At 42.6% G+C, this 15,477-nt stretch overlaps 1 protein-coding gene across 5 annotated transcripts in view; it reads right to left on the reverse strand.

Moving 5' to 3' along the window:
- Positions 1–2,029: 2,029 nt before the first annotated feature.
- Positions 2,030–15,477, reverse strand: part of LOC143296874 (uncharacterized) — a 110,974-nt gene continuing 97,526 nt past the window's right edge. For all 5 annotated transcript variants that reach the window (XM_076608851.1, XM_076608852.1, XM_076608853.1 and 2 more), the window contains exons 35-39: positions 15,048–15,148; positions 13,904–14,029; positions 9,622–9,695; positions 7,408–7,547; positions 2,030–6,599 (exon numbers count right to left, since the gene is read on the reverse strand). In XM_076608851.1, the coding sequence (XP_076464966.1) occupies positions 6,391–6,599; positions 7,408–7,547; positions 9,622–9,695; positions 13,904–14,029; positions 15,048–15,148 (650 nt within the window). In that variant the 3' untranslated portion in view covers positions 2,030–6,390. The remainder of the gene's footprint in view (positions 6,600–7,407; positions 7,548–9,621; positions 9,696–13,903; positions 14,030–15,047; positions 15,149–15,477) is intronic.

The following is a 15,477-nucleotide window of genomic DNA, read 5'->3' on the forward strand; positions in this document are numbered from 1 at the left end:
ACCACCACCCAGCCCCAAGCGCATATAAGTTCTACAGGTTAAAAGTAATGTACTGCGTTCAGACAAATCCATATATGCTACACCACATGTGCAAGGCAGGTGCCTGACCAGCAGCACAGCCCAACACACAGACACACCTGGAGTGCATGAAGTGTATTTGTCTACCTATCAGAGTGAATTTCTTCTGTTGAATATTGCCACAGGACAACACTCTCATTGCCATGGGTTCTTTTTCAGTGCGCCAAGTGTGTGCTGCACAAGGGACGCTGGTTTACCGTTTCATCCGAATGACTAGACGCTCAGTTTGATGTTCCAGTCAAACTTGGGATTAAGGGTGAGAGAGGAATTCAAACCCAGACCCTCACAGACTGTATTGTCAGATGAGCAACTTAACCACTCTGCACCTTTCTGCTTTACTTATATATGATACAACTGCAGAAGGGTATCTGACAGTATTCACTGCCGTTGGGTCTGGTTTCTGACAGTATTCACTGCCGCTGGGTCTGGTATCTGACAGTATTCACTGCCGCTGGGTCTGGTTTCTGACAGTATTCACTGCCGTTGGGTCTGGTTTCTGACAGTATTCACTGCCGCTGGGTCTGGTTTCTGACAGTATTCACTGCCGTTGGGTCCATGAAAACAGATCACCAGTGAGAAACCCAGCACTGGCACTGATCTGTCCGTCAGCACTCTGCATTACAAAACAGTGTCTTTTGATCTTTCTGCGATTAACTACTGCAGCTCCTGAGTTGACTGATTAACTACTGCAGCTCCTGAGTTGACTGATTAACTACTGCAGCTCCTGAGTTGACTGATTAACTACTGCAGCTCCTGAGTTGACTGATTAACTACTGCAGCTCCTGAGTTGACTGATTAACTGACGGGCGCCACAGCCGAATGGTTAAAGCGTTTGACTTTCGATCTGAGGGTCCCGGGTTCGAATCACGGTGACGGCGCCTGGTGGGTAAAGGGTGAAGATTTTTACGATCTCCCAGGTCAACATATGTGCAGACCTGCTAGTGCCTGAACCCCCTTCGTGTGTATGCGCAAGCATAAGATCAAATACGCACGTTAAAGATCCTATAATCCATGTCAGTGTTCGGTGGGTTATGGAAACAAGAACATACCCAGCATGCACCCCCCCGAAAGCGGGGTAAAAACGGTCATACACGTGAAAGCCCACTAGCGTATATACGAGTGAATGTTGGAGTTGAAGCCCACGAACGCAGAAGAAGAAGAAGAGGAAAAGACTGATTAACTGCTGCAGCTCCTGAGTTCACATACATACATCAACTGTGGGGTTTACCATGTATCACTGTTTTCACTCTGCATACATCAACTGTGGGGTTTACCATGTATCACTGTTTTCACTCTGCATACATCAACTGTGGGGTTTACCATGTATCACTGTTTTCACTCTGCATACATCAACTGTGGGGTTTACCATGTATCACTGTTTTCACTCTGCATACATCAACTGTGGGGTTTACCATGTATCACTGTTTTCACTCTGCATACATCAACTGTGGGGTTTACCATGTATCACTGTTTTCACTCTGCATACATCAACTGTGGGGTTTACCATGTATCACTGTTTTCACTCTGCATACATCAACTGTGGGGTTTACCATGTATCACTGTTTTCACTCTGCATACATCAACTGTGGGGTTTACCATGTATCACTGTTTTCACTCTGCATACATCAACTGTGGGGTTTACCATGTATCACTGTTTTCACTCTGCATACATCAACTGTGGGGTTTACCATGTATTACTGTTTTCACTCTGCATACATCAACTGTGGGGTTTACCATGTATCACTGTTTTCACTCTGCATACATCAACTGTGGGGTTTACCATGTATCACTGTTTTCACTCTGCCGCTAAAGTTATCATATTCATTTTCGGGGATTCAAAATTGTGTGAAATCTTTACCACAGGAAACAAATGACAAACAGATGTATTTTGGATTGAAATTTATACATGTTTAATCTTTACCTGAGGAAAAGTACGTCAAACACTCAGATATATTTCGGGTTGAAATTTATTGGTAATCTCTCAATGCACATTCTTTTTTTAATCTTTCTTGCACATCTGACATGATCATGCACAGCTTTCTTGTCACAGACAGCGTAAACATACTTCATCAGCCCATGCCGTGCAATTTTGTGAACATGATCAACAACAATAAATTCTTTTGATCATTTTGAACTCTATCTGTGTGTGTGCACTTGCATGTGTGTGTGTTGTGTGCACCTCTGTGTCGTGTGTGTGTGTGTTCTTTAGTTTAAATGTGAGTGTGTCTGTCAGCATGTGTTTTGTGAATTAAAAAAAGAAACAACCATATTTTTTGCAGTGTTAAAATAACAATGCACGTCTCTGACAGAATTTCTGATATTTTCGATTTTTGTGTGTTCAAAGTTTCTGTATGAAAACTTCAGTAACAAAACTCGGAGTCCTCTGTGCAGAACACTTTTCTCTTCAGGTCACATGACTTTAAAAAATAACAAGAATCAACATTTATCAGTGGTTTATGACATATATTAAAATTCTTTTTCATCTATGAAAATAAGCGAGAGAGAGAGAGAGAAAAAAAAAAGAACAAAATTTCATCTTACGATTTGGCTACTGTGCTTTTCGGTCAGAAGTGATTTCCCCTGAATCTAACATGCAGCACCAACATGAAAAAAGTTTTTCTATCTATTCATTTATTTCATTCCACTGACACCTGTAGTGATCTATCACCACACCTCAATGACTGTTAAAGCATTTCCAAAACTTAACAAAATGTTCTGACTTTTTTTTTTTTAATTTGAAATTCAAGACACACCACTGTTATTTACAGGAATTTACAAGTCTGACATATCCTTCATTCCAAATTCAACAACAAAACTCAGATCTTTGAAATCAACTTTCACTTCTCTCTTCTTGACATGATTTATGAAACCATTCACAATTCAACACTTTCAATTTTTGACATGAGGAAAAAAAAAAGGCAATGGATATGAATGACAACAGGATTTTTGACAGTCGTTCAGGAACATTATTTCCGGCAGGCTCTGACGTTGACGGTCGCTGAAAATATAGAGCACAAAGAGTTCTACGAAACACTGGGGGAAAGGTGGACGTAGACTATGAGCCAGCAGATCCCAGTCCTCGACTGTAGTCAGCTCACGGTTTGTTATGCCGGCTGCTGAACCAAGCACAAGCTCACATTTCTTGGAATGATCTCCACAACTGCAAGTTTGATCCACAGCATGTAATACAGAGACATGTAAAACAGAGGCGTTCTTCCTCTAAAACACCATTAAACAATTGGTAAAATGCATCATCTCAACATCATTAAGGAGATGGAGAGGTTTTTTTCTTCAAAAAACACCATGAGATGATGGGTAATATACATCGATCAAACATCGTTATGTAAAGGAGAGGTTTTATTCTTCAAAAAACATCAGATGATGGGTTATACACATCAATCAAACATCGTTAAGTAAAGGAGAGGTTTTATTCTTCACAAAACATCATCAGATGATGGGTTAAATACATCATATCAAATACATGACATAAACAGGGGTCTATTCTTCACAAAACATCATCAGATGATGGGTTATACACATCAATCAAACATCGTTAAGTAAAGGAGAGGTTTTATTCTTCACAAAACATCATCAGATGATGGGTTATACACATCAATCAAACATCGTTAAGTAAAGGAGAGGTTTTATTCTTCACAAAACATCATCAGATGATGGGTTAAATACATCATATCAAATACATGACATAAAACAGGGGTTCTATTCTTCAAGAAACACCAACAGATAAAGGGTTGTAAACATCATTTCAGCATCATTATGTCTGACCTGATCAGTGTTATTGTCATCAGTTGAAACCTTCAACACTGCTCCACTCTCCGTCACCCACACCCCTCCTCAGCAGTCCCTCACAACGTGTATCTCGGCTACAACAATTCAAGCCTCAGTTAATACTTGTGTTGGAGATGACGGCAGTTCATTCAAACAATATGTGTGGAGACCACCCTGCAAGTGGCCCTGAATGGCCCCAATACAGTGATGCTGGAGATGACGGCAGTTCATTCAAACAATGTGTGTGGAGACCACCCTGCAAGTGGCCCTGAATGGCCCCAATACAGTGATGCTGGAGATGACGGCAGTTCATTCAAACAATATGTGTGGAGACCACCCTGCAAGTGACCCTGAATGGCCCCAATACAGTGATGCTGGAGATGAAGTCTGGATCTGGTTGCACAGTCCACCAACTGGCTGTTCCTGTCCGATCAGCTGAGCTGTCAGTGATTTACACTTTTTTTTTAAGAATTTTTTTTTTCCAGCTAGCTTGTATCTTAACTTCTTTTTTTTTTTTTTATAGCGCTGTGTCTAATTCACAATAGATATATTGTTAAGTGTGCTTGGAGCTGCTGGGTAAGCACTATATAAATGTATATCATTATCATTATTATTGAGTGGGACTGGGCAAACCAAGAACCCTTCTTGTCTGAGCTGTGGCAAACCTTCAGTGATAAAACACACCTTTGTCGGCTGTACAGGACAGCCAATCCAAAGCAACCTGTTCAGTGAATACAGAGGCTGCCTCCTGTTCAGCCTTCTTTCTAGCTGTACTGGATCCTAGAAAGGCTCTGTAGTCCCTCAAGCCTTCAGTGTGTCTGTCTATGTTGGATCCTAGGAAAGGCTCTGTAGTCCCTAATGCCTTCTGTCTGTCTGTCTATGTTGGATCCTAGGAAAGCCTCTGTAGTCCCTAATGCCTTCTGTCTGTCTGTCTATGTTGGATCCTAGAAAGGCTCTGTAGTCCCTCAAGCCTTCTGTCTGTCTGTCTATGTTGGATCCTAGGAAAGGCTCTGTAGTCCCTAATGCCTTCTGTCTGTCTGTCTATGTTGGATCCTAGAAAAGGCTCTATAGTCCCTAATGCCTTCTGTCTGTCTGTCTATGTTGGATCCTAGAAAAGGCTCTATAGTCCCTCAAGCCTTCTGTCTGTCTGTCTATGTTGGATCCTAGAAAAGGCTCTGTACTCCCTCAAGCCTTCTGTCTGTCTGTCTATGTTGGATCCTAGGAAAGGCTCTGTAGTCCCTAATGCCTTCTGTCTGTCTGTCTATGTTGGATCCTAGAAAAGGCTCTATAGTCCCTAATGCCTTCTGTCTGTCTGTCTATGTTGGATCCTAGAAAAGGCTCTATAGTCCCTCAAGCCTTCTGTCTGTCTGTCTATGTTGGATCCTAGGAAAGGCTCTATAGTCCCTCAAGCCTTCTGTCTGTCTATGTTGGATCCTAGGAAAGGCTCTATAGTCCCTCAAGCCTTCTGTCTGTCTGTCTATGTTGGATCCTAGAAAAGGCTCTATAGTCCCCCAAGCCTTCTGTCTGTCTGTCTATGTTGGATCCTAGAAAAGGCTCTGTAGTCCCTCAAGCCTTCTGTCTGTCTGTCTATGTTGGATCCTAGGAAAGGCTCTGTAGTCCCTAGTGCCTTCTGTCTGTCTGTCTATGTTGGATCCTAGGAAAGGCTCTGTAGTCCCTAGTGCCTTCTGTCTGTCTGTCTATGTTGGATCCTAGGAAAGGCTCTGTAGTCCCTAATGCCTTCAGTCTGTCTATGTTGGATCCTAGGAAAGGCTCTGTAGTCCCTCAAGCCTTCTGTCTGTCTGTCTATGCTGGATCCTAGGAAAGGCTCTGTAGTCCCTCAAGCCTTCTGTCTGTCTGTCTATGTTGGATCCTAGGAAAGGCTCTGTAGTCCCTAATGCCTTCTGTCTGTCTGTCTATGCTGGATCCTAGGAAAGGCTCTGTAGTCCCTCATGCCTTCTGTCTCTCTGTCTATGTTGGATCCTAGGAAAGGCTCTGTAGTCCCTAATGCCTTCAGTCTGTCTACGTTGGATCCTAGGAAAGGCTCTGTAGTCCCTAGTGCCTTCAGTGTGTCTGTCTATGTTGGATCCTAGGAAAGGCTCTGTAGTCCCTAATGCCTTCAGTCTGTCAATGCCAGGTCCCCAAAGGAGTTGTACTCCCCATTACCATGAATGTCTTTGGTTTGTGTGGGATCAGTAAAAAAACAACAACAACAACAACAAAAAAGAACTGTACAATGGTTCACTCTCCAGTTTGTGGAAGGAGGGATTCCAAAGGAGTCTGTACAGCCAACTTGGCTTCAGCCACTGTTGCAAAAAAAAAAAAAAAAAAAAAAAGGCGAGCCACAAAGAAAATAAAAAAAAAGGTCAGCACATCGTGACCAACTTTCACTCAGGCAGAGCTGTGCTCTTTAACAATTTGTCAGCTCTCAGCCCTTAATCAACCAGGGACTGGTTTTCCTGCCTGGCGCAGTAGTCCACCACAGGTCGTGTTCATTCTCCGCCAGGTTTCTGTTCCAGTGATGCTTTTTCAGCTGGTGTCCTGGCTGCTCTTCGCCACCAGTTTGAAGTAGGTGTGTGCGTACTTGGGATGCGCGGTGTGCGGGAGGAGGCGGTTGTTGATGAGGCACTGCACCACCCACTCAGTGCTCACCACCGGCACCCCCAGCACCCGCGCCTTGTCCTCCATGCTCTTCACGCACGTGTGGTCCGTCACCACCACCTCCACGCCCGACCGGTCTGAAACAACGCCCACATCAATCATTTCCTTACACTAGATATACACTTTCTTCATTCACTTGAGACATTCAGTTTCCCACCCCCTCCCCCCCCTCCCCTAAACAGACAGCTCATTTGCCTGACCCATGTCAAACAACATAGACACAAAATTATTTCTTTAGACGGGATATACACTTTCTTTACTCACCTGAGACATTCAGTTTTTCTCCCTTTCTTACACAATTCTCCCTTCCCCAAACAGCAGCTGATATGGAAGGGTTAGGTTGGGTTTTTTTTTTAATCTCACATAAAAAACAAAACAAAATGAAACTTTCAAAATGACGTGGGCATGAAACCTAAATGTTATTTGACTGTGTCAACATGAAATCTAAATGTTCTTTGACTTTGTCAACATGAAATCTGAGAGATTGACTGTTGACATGAAATCTGAATGACGTTTACCTCTATGGGTAAAATACTGGAATAAAACAGGATATTGACTGTTGACGTACCAGCTGTGTTTGTGTCAAAATACATTTCCACCACAAACTACAGTTGTACAAGCTGTGTTTGTGTCAAAATACATTTCCACCACAAACTACAGTTGTACAAGCTGTGTTTGTGTCAAAATACATTTCCACTACAAACTACAGACATACAAGCTATTTCCTCACACCTGAAGAGAAACTTGGAATGGCATAATATGCACAGACCCTACATGTGCCAATACACTGCTCAACAAACCTAACATGCATACAGATTTCAAGGCAAATTACTATGGTAACTGACATGTACATTATCAGTGTAAGAACCATGTCAATGAACGCACTTCCAGCAGCGTTGCCAGCAAACTTGCTGAGGACCTTGCACTGAGCCAGCTCCAGAATGGATGTCCACACCTCCAGGAAGCCAGCCACTGATGACGTCAGCAACACCCGCTGCCCCGCCAGACATGTCACGCTGGGCGATCTGTGCAACAGGCATCAGTGTGTGCTGGTGTTTAACACGCTCTACTGACCCAGGAAACATCATTGCGTGCTGGTGTTTAACACGCTCTACTGACCCAGGAAACATCAGTGTGCACTGGTGTTTAACACGCTTTACTGACCCAGGAAACATCAGTGTGTACTGGTGTTTAACACACTCTACTGACCCAGGAAACATCAGTGTGTGCTGATATTTAACACGCTCTACTGACCCAGGAAACATCATTGTGTACTGGTGTTTAACACGCTCTACTGACCCAGGAAAAACATCATTGTGTACTGGTGTTTAACACGCTCTACTGACCCAGGAAACATCATTGTGTGCTGGTGTTTAACACACTCTACTGACCCAGGAAACATCAGTGTGTACTGGTGTTTAACATGCTCTACTGACCCAGGAAACATCAGTGTGTACTGGTGTTTAACACGCTCTACTGACCCAGGAAAAACATCATTGTGCACTGGTGTTTAACTCACTCTACTGACCCAGGAAAAACATCATTGTGCACTGGTGTTTAACTCACTCTACTGACCCAGGAAAAACATCATTGTGTACTGGTGTTTAACACGCTCTACTGACCCAGGAAACATCATTGTGTACTGGTGTTTAACACGCTCTACTGACCCAGGAAACATCAGTGTGTACTGGTGTTTAACACGCTCTACTGACCCAGGAAACATCAGTGTGTACTGGTGTTTAACACGCTCTACTGACCCAGGAAACATCAGTGTGTACTGGTGTTTAACGCGCTCTACTGACCCAGGAAACATCAGTGTGTACTGGTGTTTAACACGCTCTACTGACCCAGGAAACATCAGTGTGTACTGGTGTTTAACGCGCTCTACTGACCCAGGAAACATCAGTGTGTACTGGTGTTTAACGCGCTCTACTGACCCAGGAAACATCAGTGTGTACTGGTGTTTAACGCGCTCTACTGACCCAGGAAACATCAGTGTGTACTGGTGTTTAACACACTCTACTGACCCAGGAAACATCAGTGTGTACTGGTGTTTAACACACTCTACTGACCCAGGAAACATCAGTGTGTACTGGTGTTTAACACACTCTACTGACCCAGGCAACATCAGTGTGTACTGGTGTTTAACACGCTCTACTGACCCAGGAAACATCAGTGTGTACTGGTGTTTAACACACTCTACTGACCCAGGCAACATCAGTGTGTACTGGTGTTTAACACGCTCTACTGACCCAGGAAACATCAGTGTGTACTGGTGTTTAACACGCTCTACTGACCCAGGAAACATCAGTGTGTACTGGTGTTTAACACGCTCTACTGACCCAGGCAACATCAGTGTGTACTGGTGTTTAACACGCTCTACTGACCCAGGAAACATCAGTGTGTACTGGTGTTTAACACACTCTACTGACCCAGGCAACATCAGTGTGTACTGGTGTTTAACACGCTCTACTGACCCAGGAAACATCAGTGTGCACTGGTGTTTAACACACTCTACTGACCCAGGAAACATCAGTGTGTACTGGTGTTTAACACACTCTACTGACCCAGGAAACATCAGTGCACATGTACCCCACCCTGTCAAAGCACAGTAACATAACATCCATACCCACACACGTACCCCACCCTGTCAAAGCACAGTAACATAACATTCATACCCACACATGTACCCTACCCTGCCAAAGCACAGTAACATGACATCCATACCCACACATGTACCCTACCCTGTCAAAGCACAGTAACATAACATCCATACCCACACATGTACCCTACCCTGTCAAAGCACAGTAACATAACATCCATACCCACACATGTACCCTACCCTGTCAAAGCACAGCAACATAACATCCATACCCACACATGTACCCAACCCTACCAAAGCACAGCAACATAACATCCATACCCACACATGTACCCCACTCTACCAAAGCACAGTAACATGACAAAAACAGATACCCACACATGTACCCTACCCTGTCAAAGCACAGTAACATGACAAAAACAGATACCCACACATGTACCCTACCCTGCCAGACACCTACAGACACCCACACCAGTACAGGAACAAAGCTCACCTACCTCTCCAAAATGGCATGTTTTTCCAGACTGATGCCAGCAGGTAAGACATAGTCCTTGTAATCCAGAAGTCGATTCTGGACATTTGAAAACAAAACAAAAAATAAACAGATACCTTCATAAAATAAACAACAACAAACACACACACAAAACATGGGCATAAGTACACAACAAACTCTGACAAGTACACAACAAACTCTGACAAGTACACAACAAACTCTGACAAGTACACAACAAACTCTGACAAGTACACAACAAACTCTGACAGAAAGCACACACAGATCCAGGACTTTCCTCACTGCACAAAACGCTTCACAATCACACACACGCATACAGTACACACTGAAGTCCTCAACTCAAATCATGCACAATAAACATATATATGCGCATACAAATTTGTACATACAATACAAACATACATACATACATGCATCCATCCATCCATCCATTCGGCACACAATACAGTGTTACAAATATACCTACAGAATTAACTAACTACTTTCATGACTGACAGAGGGTGCAGAGGAAATGCTGCTGGAAGAGGAAAGTCTTGAGGTTAGATTTAAAGGAAGGCAGTGAGGGGGTGTGACGGACGTGGTGAGGCAAAGAGTTCTATATCTCAACAGCAGATGATGAAAATGCTCGACCACCATGCTGTTCTCTTTTGTATTTTGGGACGCAGAAGTTTCCATCATCTGCAGCAGAGCAACAAGAACAGGAGGGTACACAGATCTCAAAGATGTCAGAGAGGTATCCGGGTGCAGTTCTAGATATGACATGGTTGCAGATGCAGAGACAGACGGCTTTGTATTTGATTTTCTGCTCTGTGGGTAACCAGTGCAACTCTTTTAGAAGGGGTGTGCAGTGTGCGGTTCTTTTTGCTTTATAAATCGATCTGGCGGCCGAGTTATGTACCTGCTGTAGTGGTCTGAGGAGTGTTTGCAGACAACCGATGAGGAGAGAGTTGCAATAGTCTAATCTAGAGACTATGCATGAACTAACTAGTGTTTTGGTTGCGTTGAGTGTGAGGTAGTGGCATATGGAGCTGATTCATCTGAGTTCGTCTGCTTGACAGGTTTTGCTGATGTGATACTGCATGGAAAGATCTTTACGGAGAAAAAAGCTAAGGTCATGGACATGATCAGAGAAAGAGAAGAGTTTCAGAGATTGACAGTGGAGGGCAGGGAAGTGGCATCTACTGATGGGGGAAGGAGTCTGAGGGCTTCAGTCTTATCATCGTTTAGTTTCAGTTTGTTTTCTGTCATCCAGTTTTTCACTTCTCTGACACAGTCTTGGAGTTTGAATAAGATGTTCACACACAATCTTTGCCTAAACACACAACGACTGTCACAGAAATCACATACACATGTACCTACATATCTCACACACAATCTTTGCCTAAACACACGACGACTGTCACAGAAATCACATACACATGTACCTACATATCTCATACACAATCTTCACATGAATACACAACGACTGTCACAGAAATCACATACACATGTACCTACATATCTCATACACAATCTTCACATGAATACACAACGACTGTCACAGAAATCACATACACATATACCTACATATCTCATACACAATCTTCACATGAACACACAACAAACTGTCACAGAAAGCACACACAGAGACACCGAAGAACCTCATACACAATCTTGCCATAACATACACAACAAACTTTTTAATTCATTTTTGTCTCCAAAACTTCTGACTACCAGTTCCTCATCCCTGTTCACTTTTTTCTTTCTTTGAAACTGACAAGAAGAGCAAGGTCTTGGGAGAAGGGTTGGAGTACTGTTAATTTCCTTTTTTAAAATCAACTTACATCCCCACTCTCTCAGCCACGAGGGTTTTAGGACAGTCGGCGTTGGGATGGTTCCTAAAGGCCAACTAGCCCCCAAGACTGCAGCACTAAGAACCAGTACAATTTTGCCTCTAAGTTTTGAGAGTCGTAGTCCTTCACAAAAGACTAAGCTGTAAATGAGTTCCCATGGCAGCGGACAAAGCAATATCATACAGCTCCACTATAATACAGCTCCACTATGATACAGTTCTCACTATCATACAGCTCCACTATCATACAACTCTATCATACAGCTCTCACTATCATACAGCTCTCACTATCATACAGCTCTCACTATCATACAGCTCTCACTACCATACAGCTCTCACTATCATACCGCTCTCACTATCATACAGCTCCACTATCATACAGCTCTCACTATCATACAGCTCCACTATCATACAGCATACAGCTCTCACTATCATACAGCTCCACTATCATACAGCTCTCACTATCATACAGCTCCACTACCACACAGCATACAGCTCTCACTATCATACAGCTCCACTACCATACAGCATACAGCTCTCACTATCATACAGCTCAGCTCTCACTATCATAGAGCTCCACTATCATACAGTCTCACTATCACTATCATACAGCTCAGCTCTCACTATCATAGAGCTCCACTATCATACAGCTCTCACTATCACTATCATACAGCTCAGCTCTCACTATCATAGAGCTCCACTATCATACAGCTCAGCTCTCACTATCATACAGCTCTCACTATCATACAGCTCCACTATCATACAGCTCTCACTATCATACAGCTCTCTCTGTGCTGGTGGAATACAATACAAGCAGGAGGAATCTGGATTAATGTCATCACACATATGAAGACATTTTGGAGTATTAATGTATGCATCTGGGTATCATCGTTTTGACGAGGAAGTGGGGGGGGGGGGGGGGGGGGGAGATGAATGGTGAGCTGGGGGAAACCCGGTAAATTTGAGGTGAAATATAAAACAAATTTCTAAATACAATTACAGAAAATTACTTTATGGACTTTGTAAAGAGAAGCCGTTCATCTAACATGCAAAACAAATGATAGTGAACACAAAAAGTCAAAAACATCAACATTCTCCGTCACCTTGGTGCAGGTCAGGCTTCCTGAAATCACAGTCAAAAATCATGTGCTGAACTATCTGGTGAAATCACAGTCAAAAATCATGTGCTGAACTATCTGGTGAAATCACAGTCAAAAATCATGTGCTGAACTATCTGGTGAAATCACAGTCAAAAATCATGTGCTGAACTATCTGGTGAAATCACAGTCAAAAATCATGTGCTGAACTATCTGATGAAATCATGTGCTGAACTATCTGGTGAAATCACAGTCAAAAATCACATGCTGAACTATCTGGTGAAATCACAGTCAAAAATCATGTGCTGAACTATCTGGTGAAATCACAGTCAAAAATCATGTGCTGAACTATCTGGTGAAATCACAGTCAAAAATCATGTGCTGAACTATCTGATGAAATCATGTGCTGAACTATCTGGTGAAATCACAGTCAAAAATCACATGCTGAACTATCTGGTGAAATCACAGTCAAAAATCATGTGCTGAACTATCTGGTGAAATCACAGTCAAAAATCATGTGCTGAACTATCTGGTGAAATCACAGTCAAAAATCATGTGCTGAACTATCTGGTGAAATCATGTGCTGAACTATCTGGTGAAATCAGTCAAAAATCATATGCTGAACTATCTGGTGAAATCACAGTCAAAAATCATGTGCTGAACTATCTGGTGAAATCACAGTCAAAAATCATGTGCTGTCTGGTGAAATCACAGTCAAAAATCATGTGCTGAACTATCTGGTGAAATCATGTGCTGAACTATCTGGTGAAATCACAGTCAAAAATCATGTGCTGAACTATCTGGTGAAATCACAGTCAAAAATCATGTGCTGAACTATCTGGTGAAATCACAGTCAAAAATCATATGCTGAACTATCCGGTGAAATCACAGTCAAAAATCATATGCTGAACTATCTGGTGAAATCAGTCAAAAATCATATGCTGAACTATCTGGTGAAATCACAGTCAAAAATCATATGCTGAACTGTCAAGTTACAGAAACATATACACTTCACTTTACAGCAATATTTAGTCTGTAATGAATTAGATAAGTCTCAGAACTAAACTTGAAACTGGTTTGTGAATCAGACCAAAGTCTGAGAGTCCACTGACGTGGTTTTCAGAGCTGAATGAAAGCACCTATCAAAGTCTCTTTCTAGTATATTACTTATTTCCTTGTCAGGAACCAACTGATAGCAAAAGTAATAACTCAACCTGTCTTGGTATGGGCCAAGGGCCTGATCAGTAAAACATCTGTATTCATATTTGTACTGATTTCCTTGTATGACAACAGGCGATACAATACAACTGAATCAGCGGCTGCCGAGTGAGGGTGCCCACCTGTGTGCAGGAGTGGGTGATCCAGGTGTGAGAGACAGCCGGCACGTTGGCAGCCAGACACTGCAGGTACTTCACAGTGCGCTGAAAGGTGTCCGAGATCAGGAACATCTTCTTCCCTGACCCCGCCTGCAGACACATACACACAGCCCTTCCTTGTCAGAGAACCACCCCCGAAAACAGAGCATGGCTGCCTACATGGCGGGTTAAAAAGGATCACATATATATAAAACCCACCTCTATATGTGAGGATCAACATGAGATACAATACAATACAATACATCTTTATTCCTCCATCTGGAAGTCAATTGTGCATCCACAGACGTCGCTCACCACAGCCCACAGCCGAGTCAAACACACAAAACATGACACAGACTGGACCAGGTCAAAAAACAACACATACAAAGCCAACATACAAAGCCAAACACACGAAACATGACAAAGACTGGACCAGAAGGTCAAAAAACAACACATACAAAGTCAAATACACACAAGCAAGCAATACGGCACAGCATACCAATCTACCACACACACCAAAAGCCCCTTGCCCTCCACACACACGCACACAAATACATACACACACATTACAAAATAATGTACGTCAAGAAATATCTTAAGAAAAAGTTTCAGGATAAGAAAAGCTTCTGTAAAATCATTATAGATTGCTGACTGCCAGGAAAAGCACCAACACACAGGAGAAGAGAACCACTGCAGCATGCCGAAAAAGAGATGTGTTCTCAAACATGTATGTGTACATTACAATAAAATAGTCTGGAATAAGAAACCTTGCCACAAACTCATCATTATGAATTGAATTCTCATACTGCACATACAATAGTTCAATAATGATATAGAAAAAGTATGTATAACATCCACATTCTAAACTTGCGACCTGCAACTACATAAAAAAAAAGAAAGAAAAAAGAAAGGAAGTATAACCTTTAGAAAGACCTTCTATAACTAGAATTTCCACTTTCATAAAAGTACACCAGTTTTACTTGAAATGAACACACACACAGACACACACACACACAGCCCGCAGCATACTGTTATGTTCACACACATAACATTGATGAAAAACATAATGACAGTAAAAAAATTTTTTTTTTTTTTAAACCAAAAAAAAAACAAGCCCAGCACCACTCACCAAAGAGGACTGAAGGAACTTGGAAATCACACTGCCTCCCCCCGCCTTGATCTGAGCCACCAGGTGATCTTTGTCAAAGGGGATGACCGTCGTATCGCCACCTGTAGACCACAGTCACCACGTCACATGTCAGGTACTTCTACAGTCATCATGTCACATGTGGGGTACTTCTGAAGGAAAGGTAGACAACAATAAACCACACCTGTAGGATACAGTCATCACATCATATGTGGGGTACTTCTGAAGGGAAGGTAGACAACAATAAACCACACCTGTAGGATACAGTCATCATGTCACACGTGGGGTACTTCTGAAGGGAAGGTAGACAACAATAAACCACACCTGTAGGGTACAGTCATCATGTCACACGTGGGGTACTTCTGAAGGAAAGGTAGACAACAATAAACCACACCTGTAGGATACAGTCATC

Source organism: Babylonia areolata, chromosome 22, assembly GCF_041734735.1.
Source record: "Babylonia areolata isolate BAREFJ2019XMU chromosome 22, ASM4173473v1, whole genome shotgun sequence".
NCBI classification, from domain to species: Eukaryota; Metazoa; Mollusca; class Gastropoda; order Neogastropoda; family Buccinidae; genus Babylonia; species Babylonia areolata.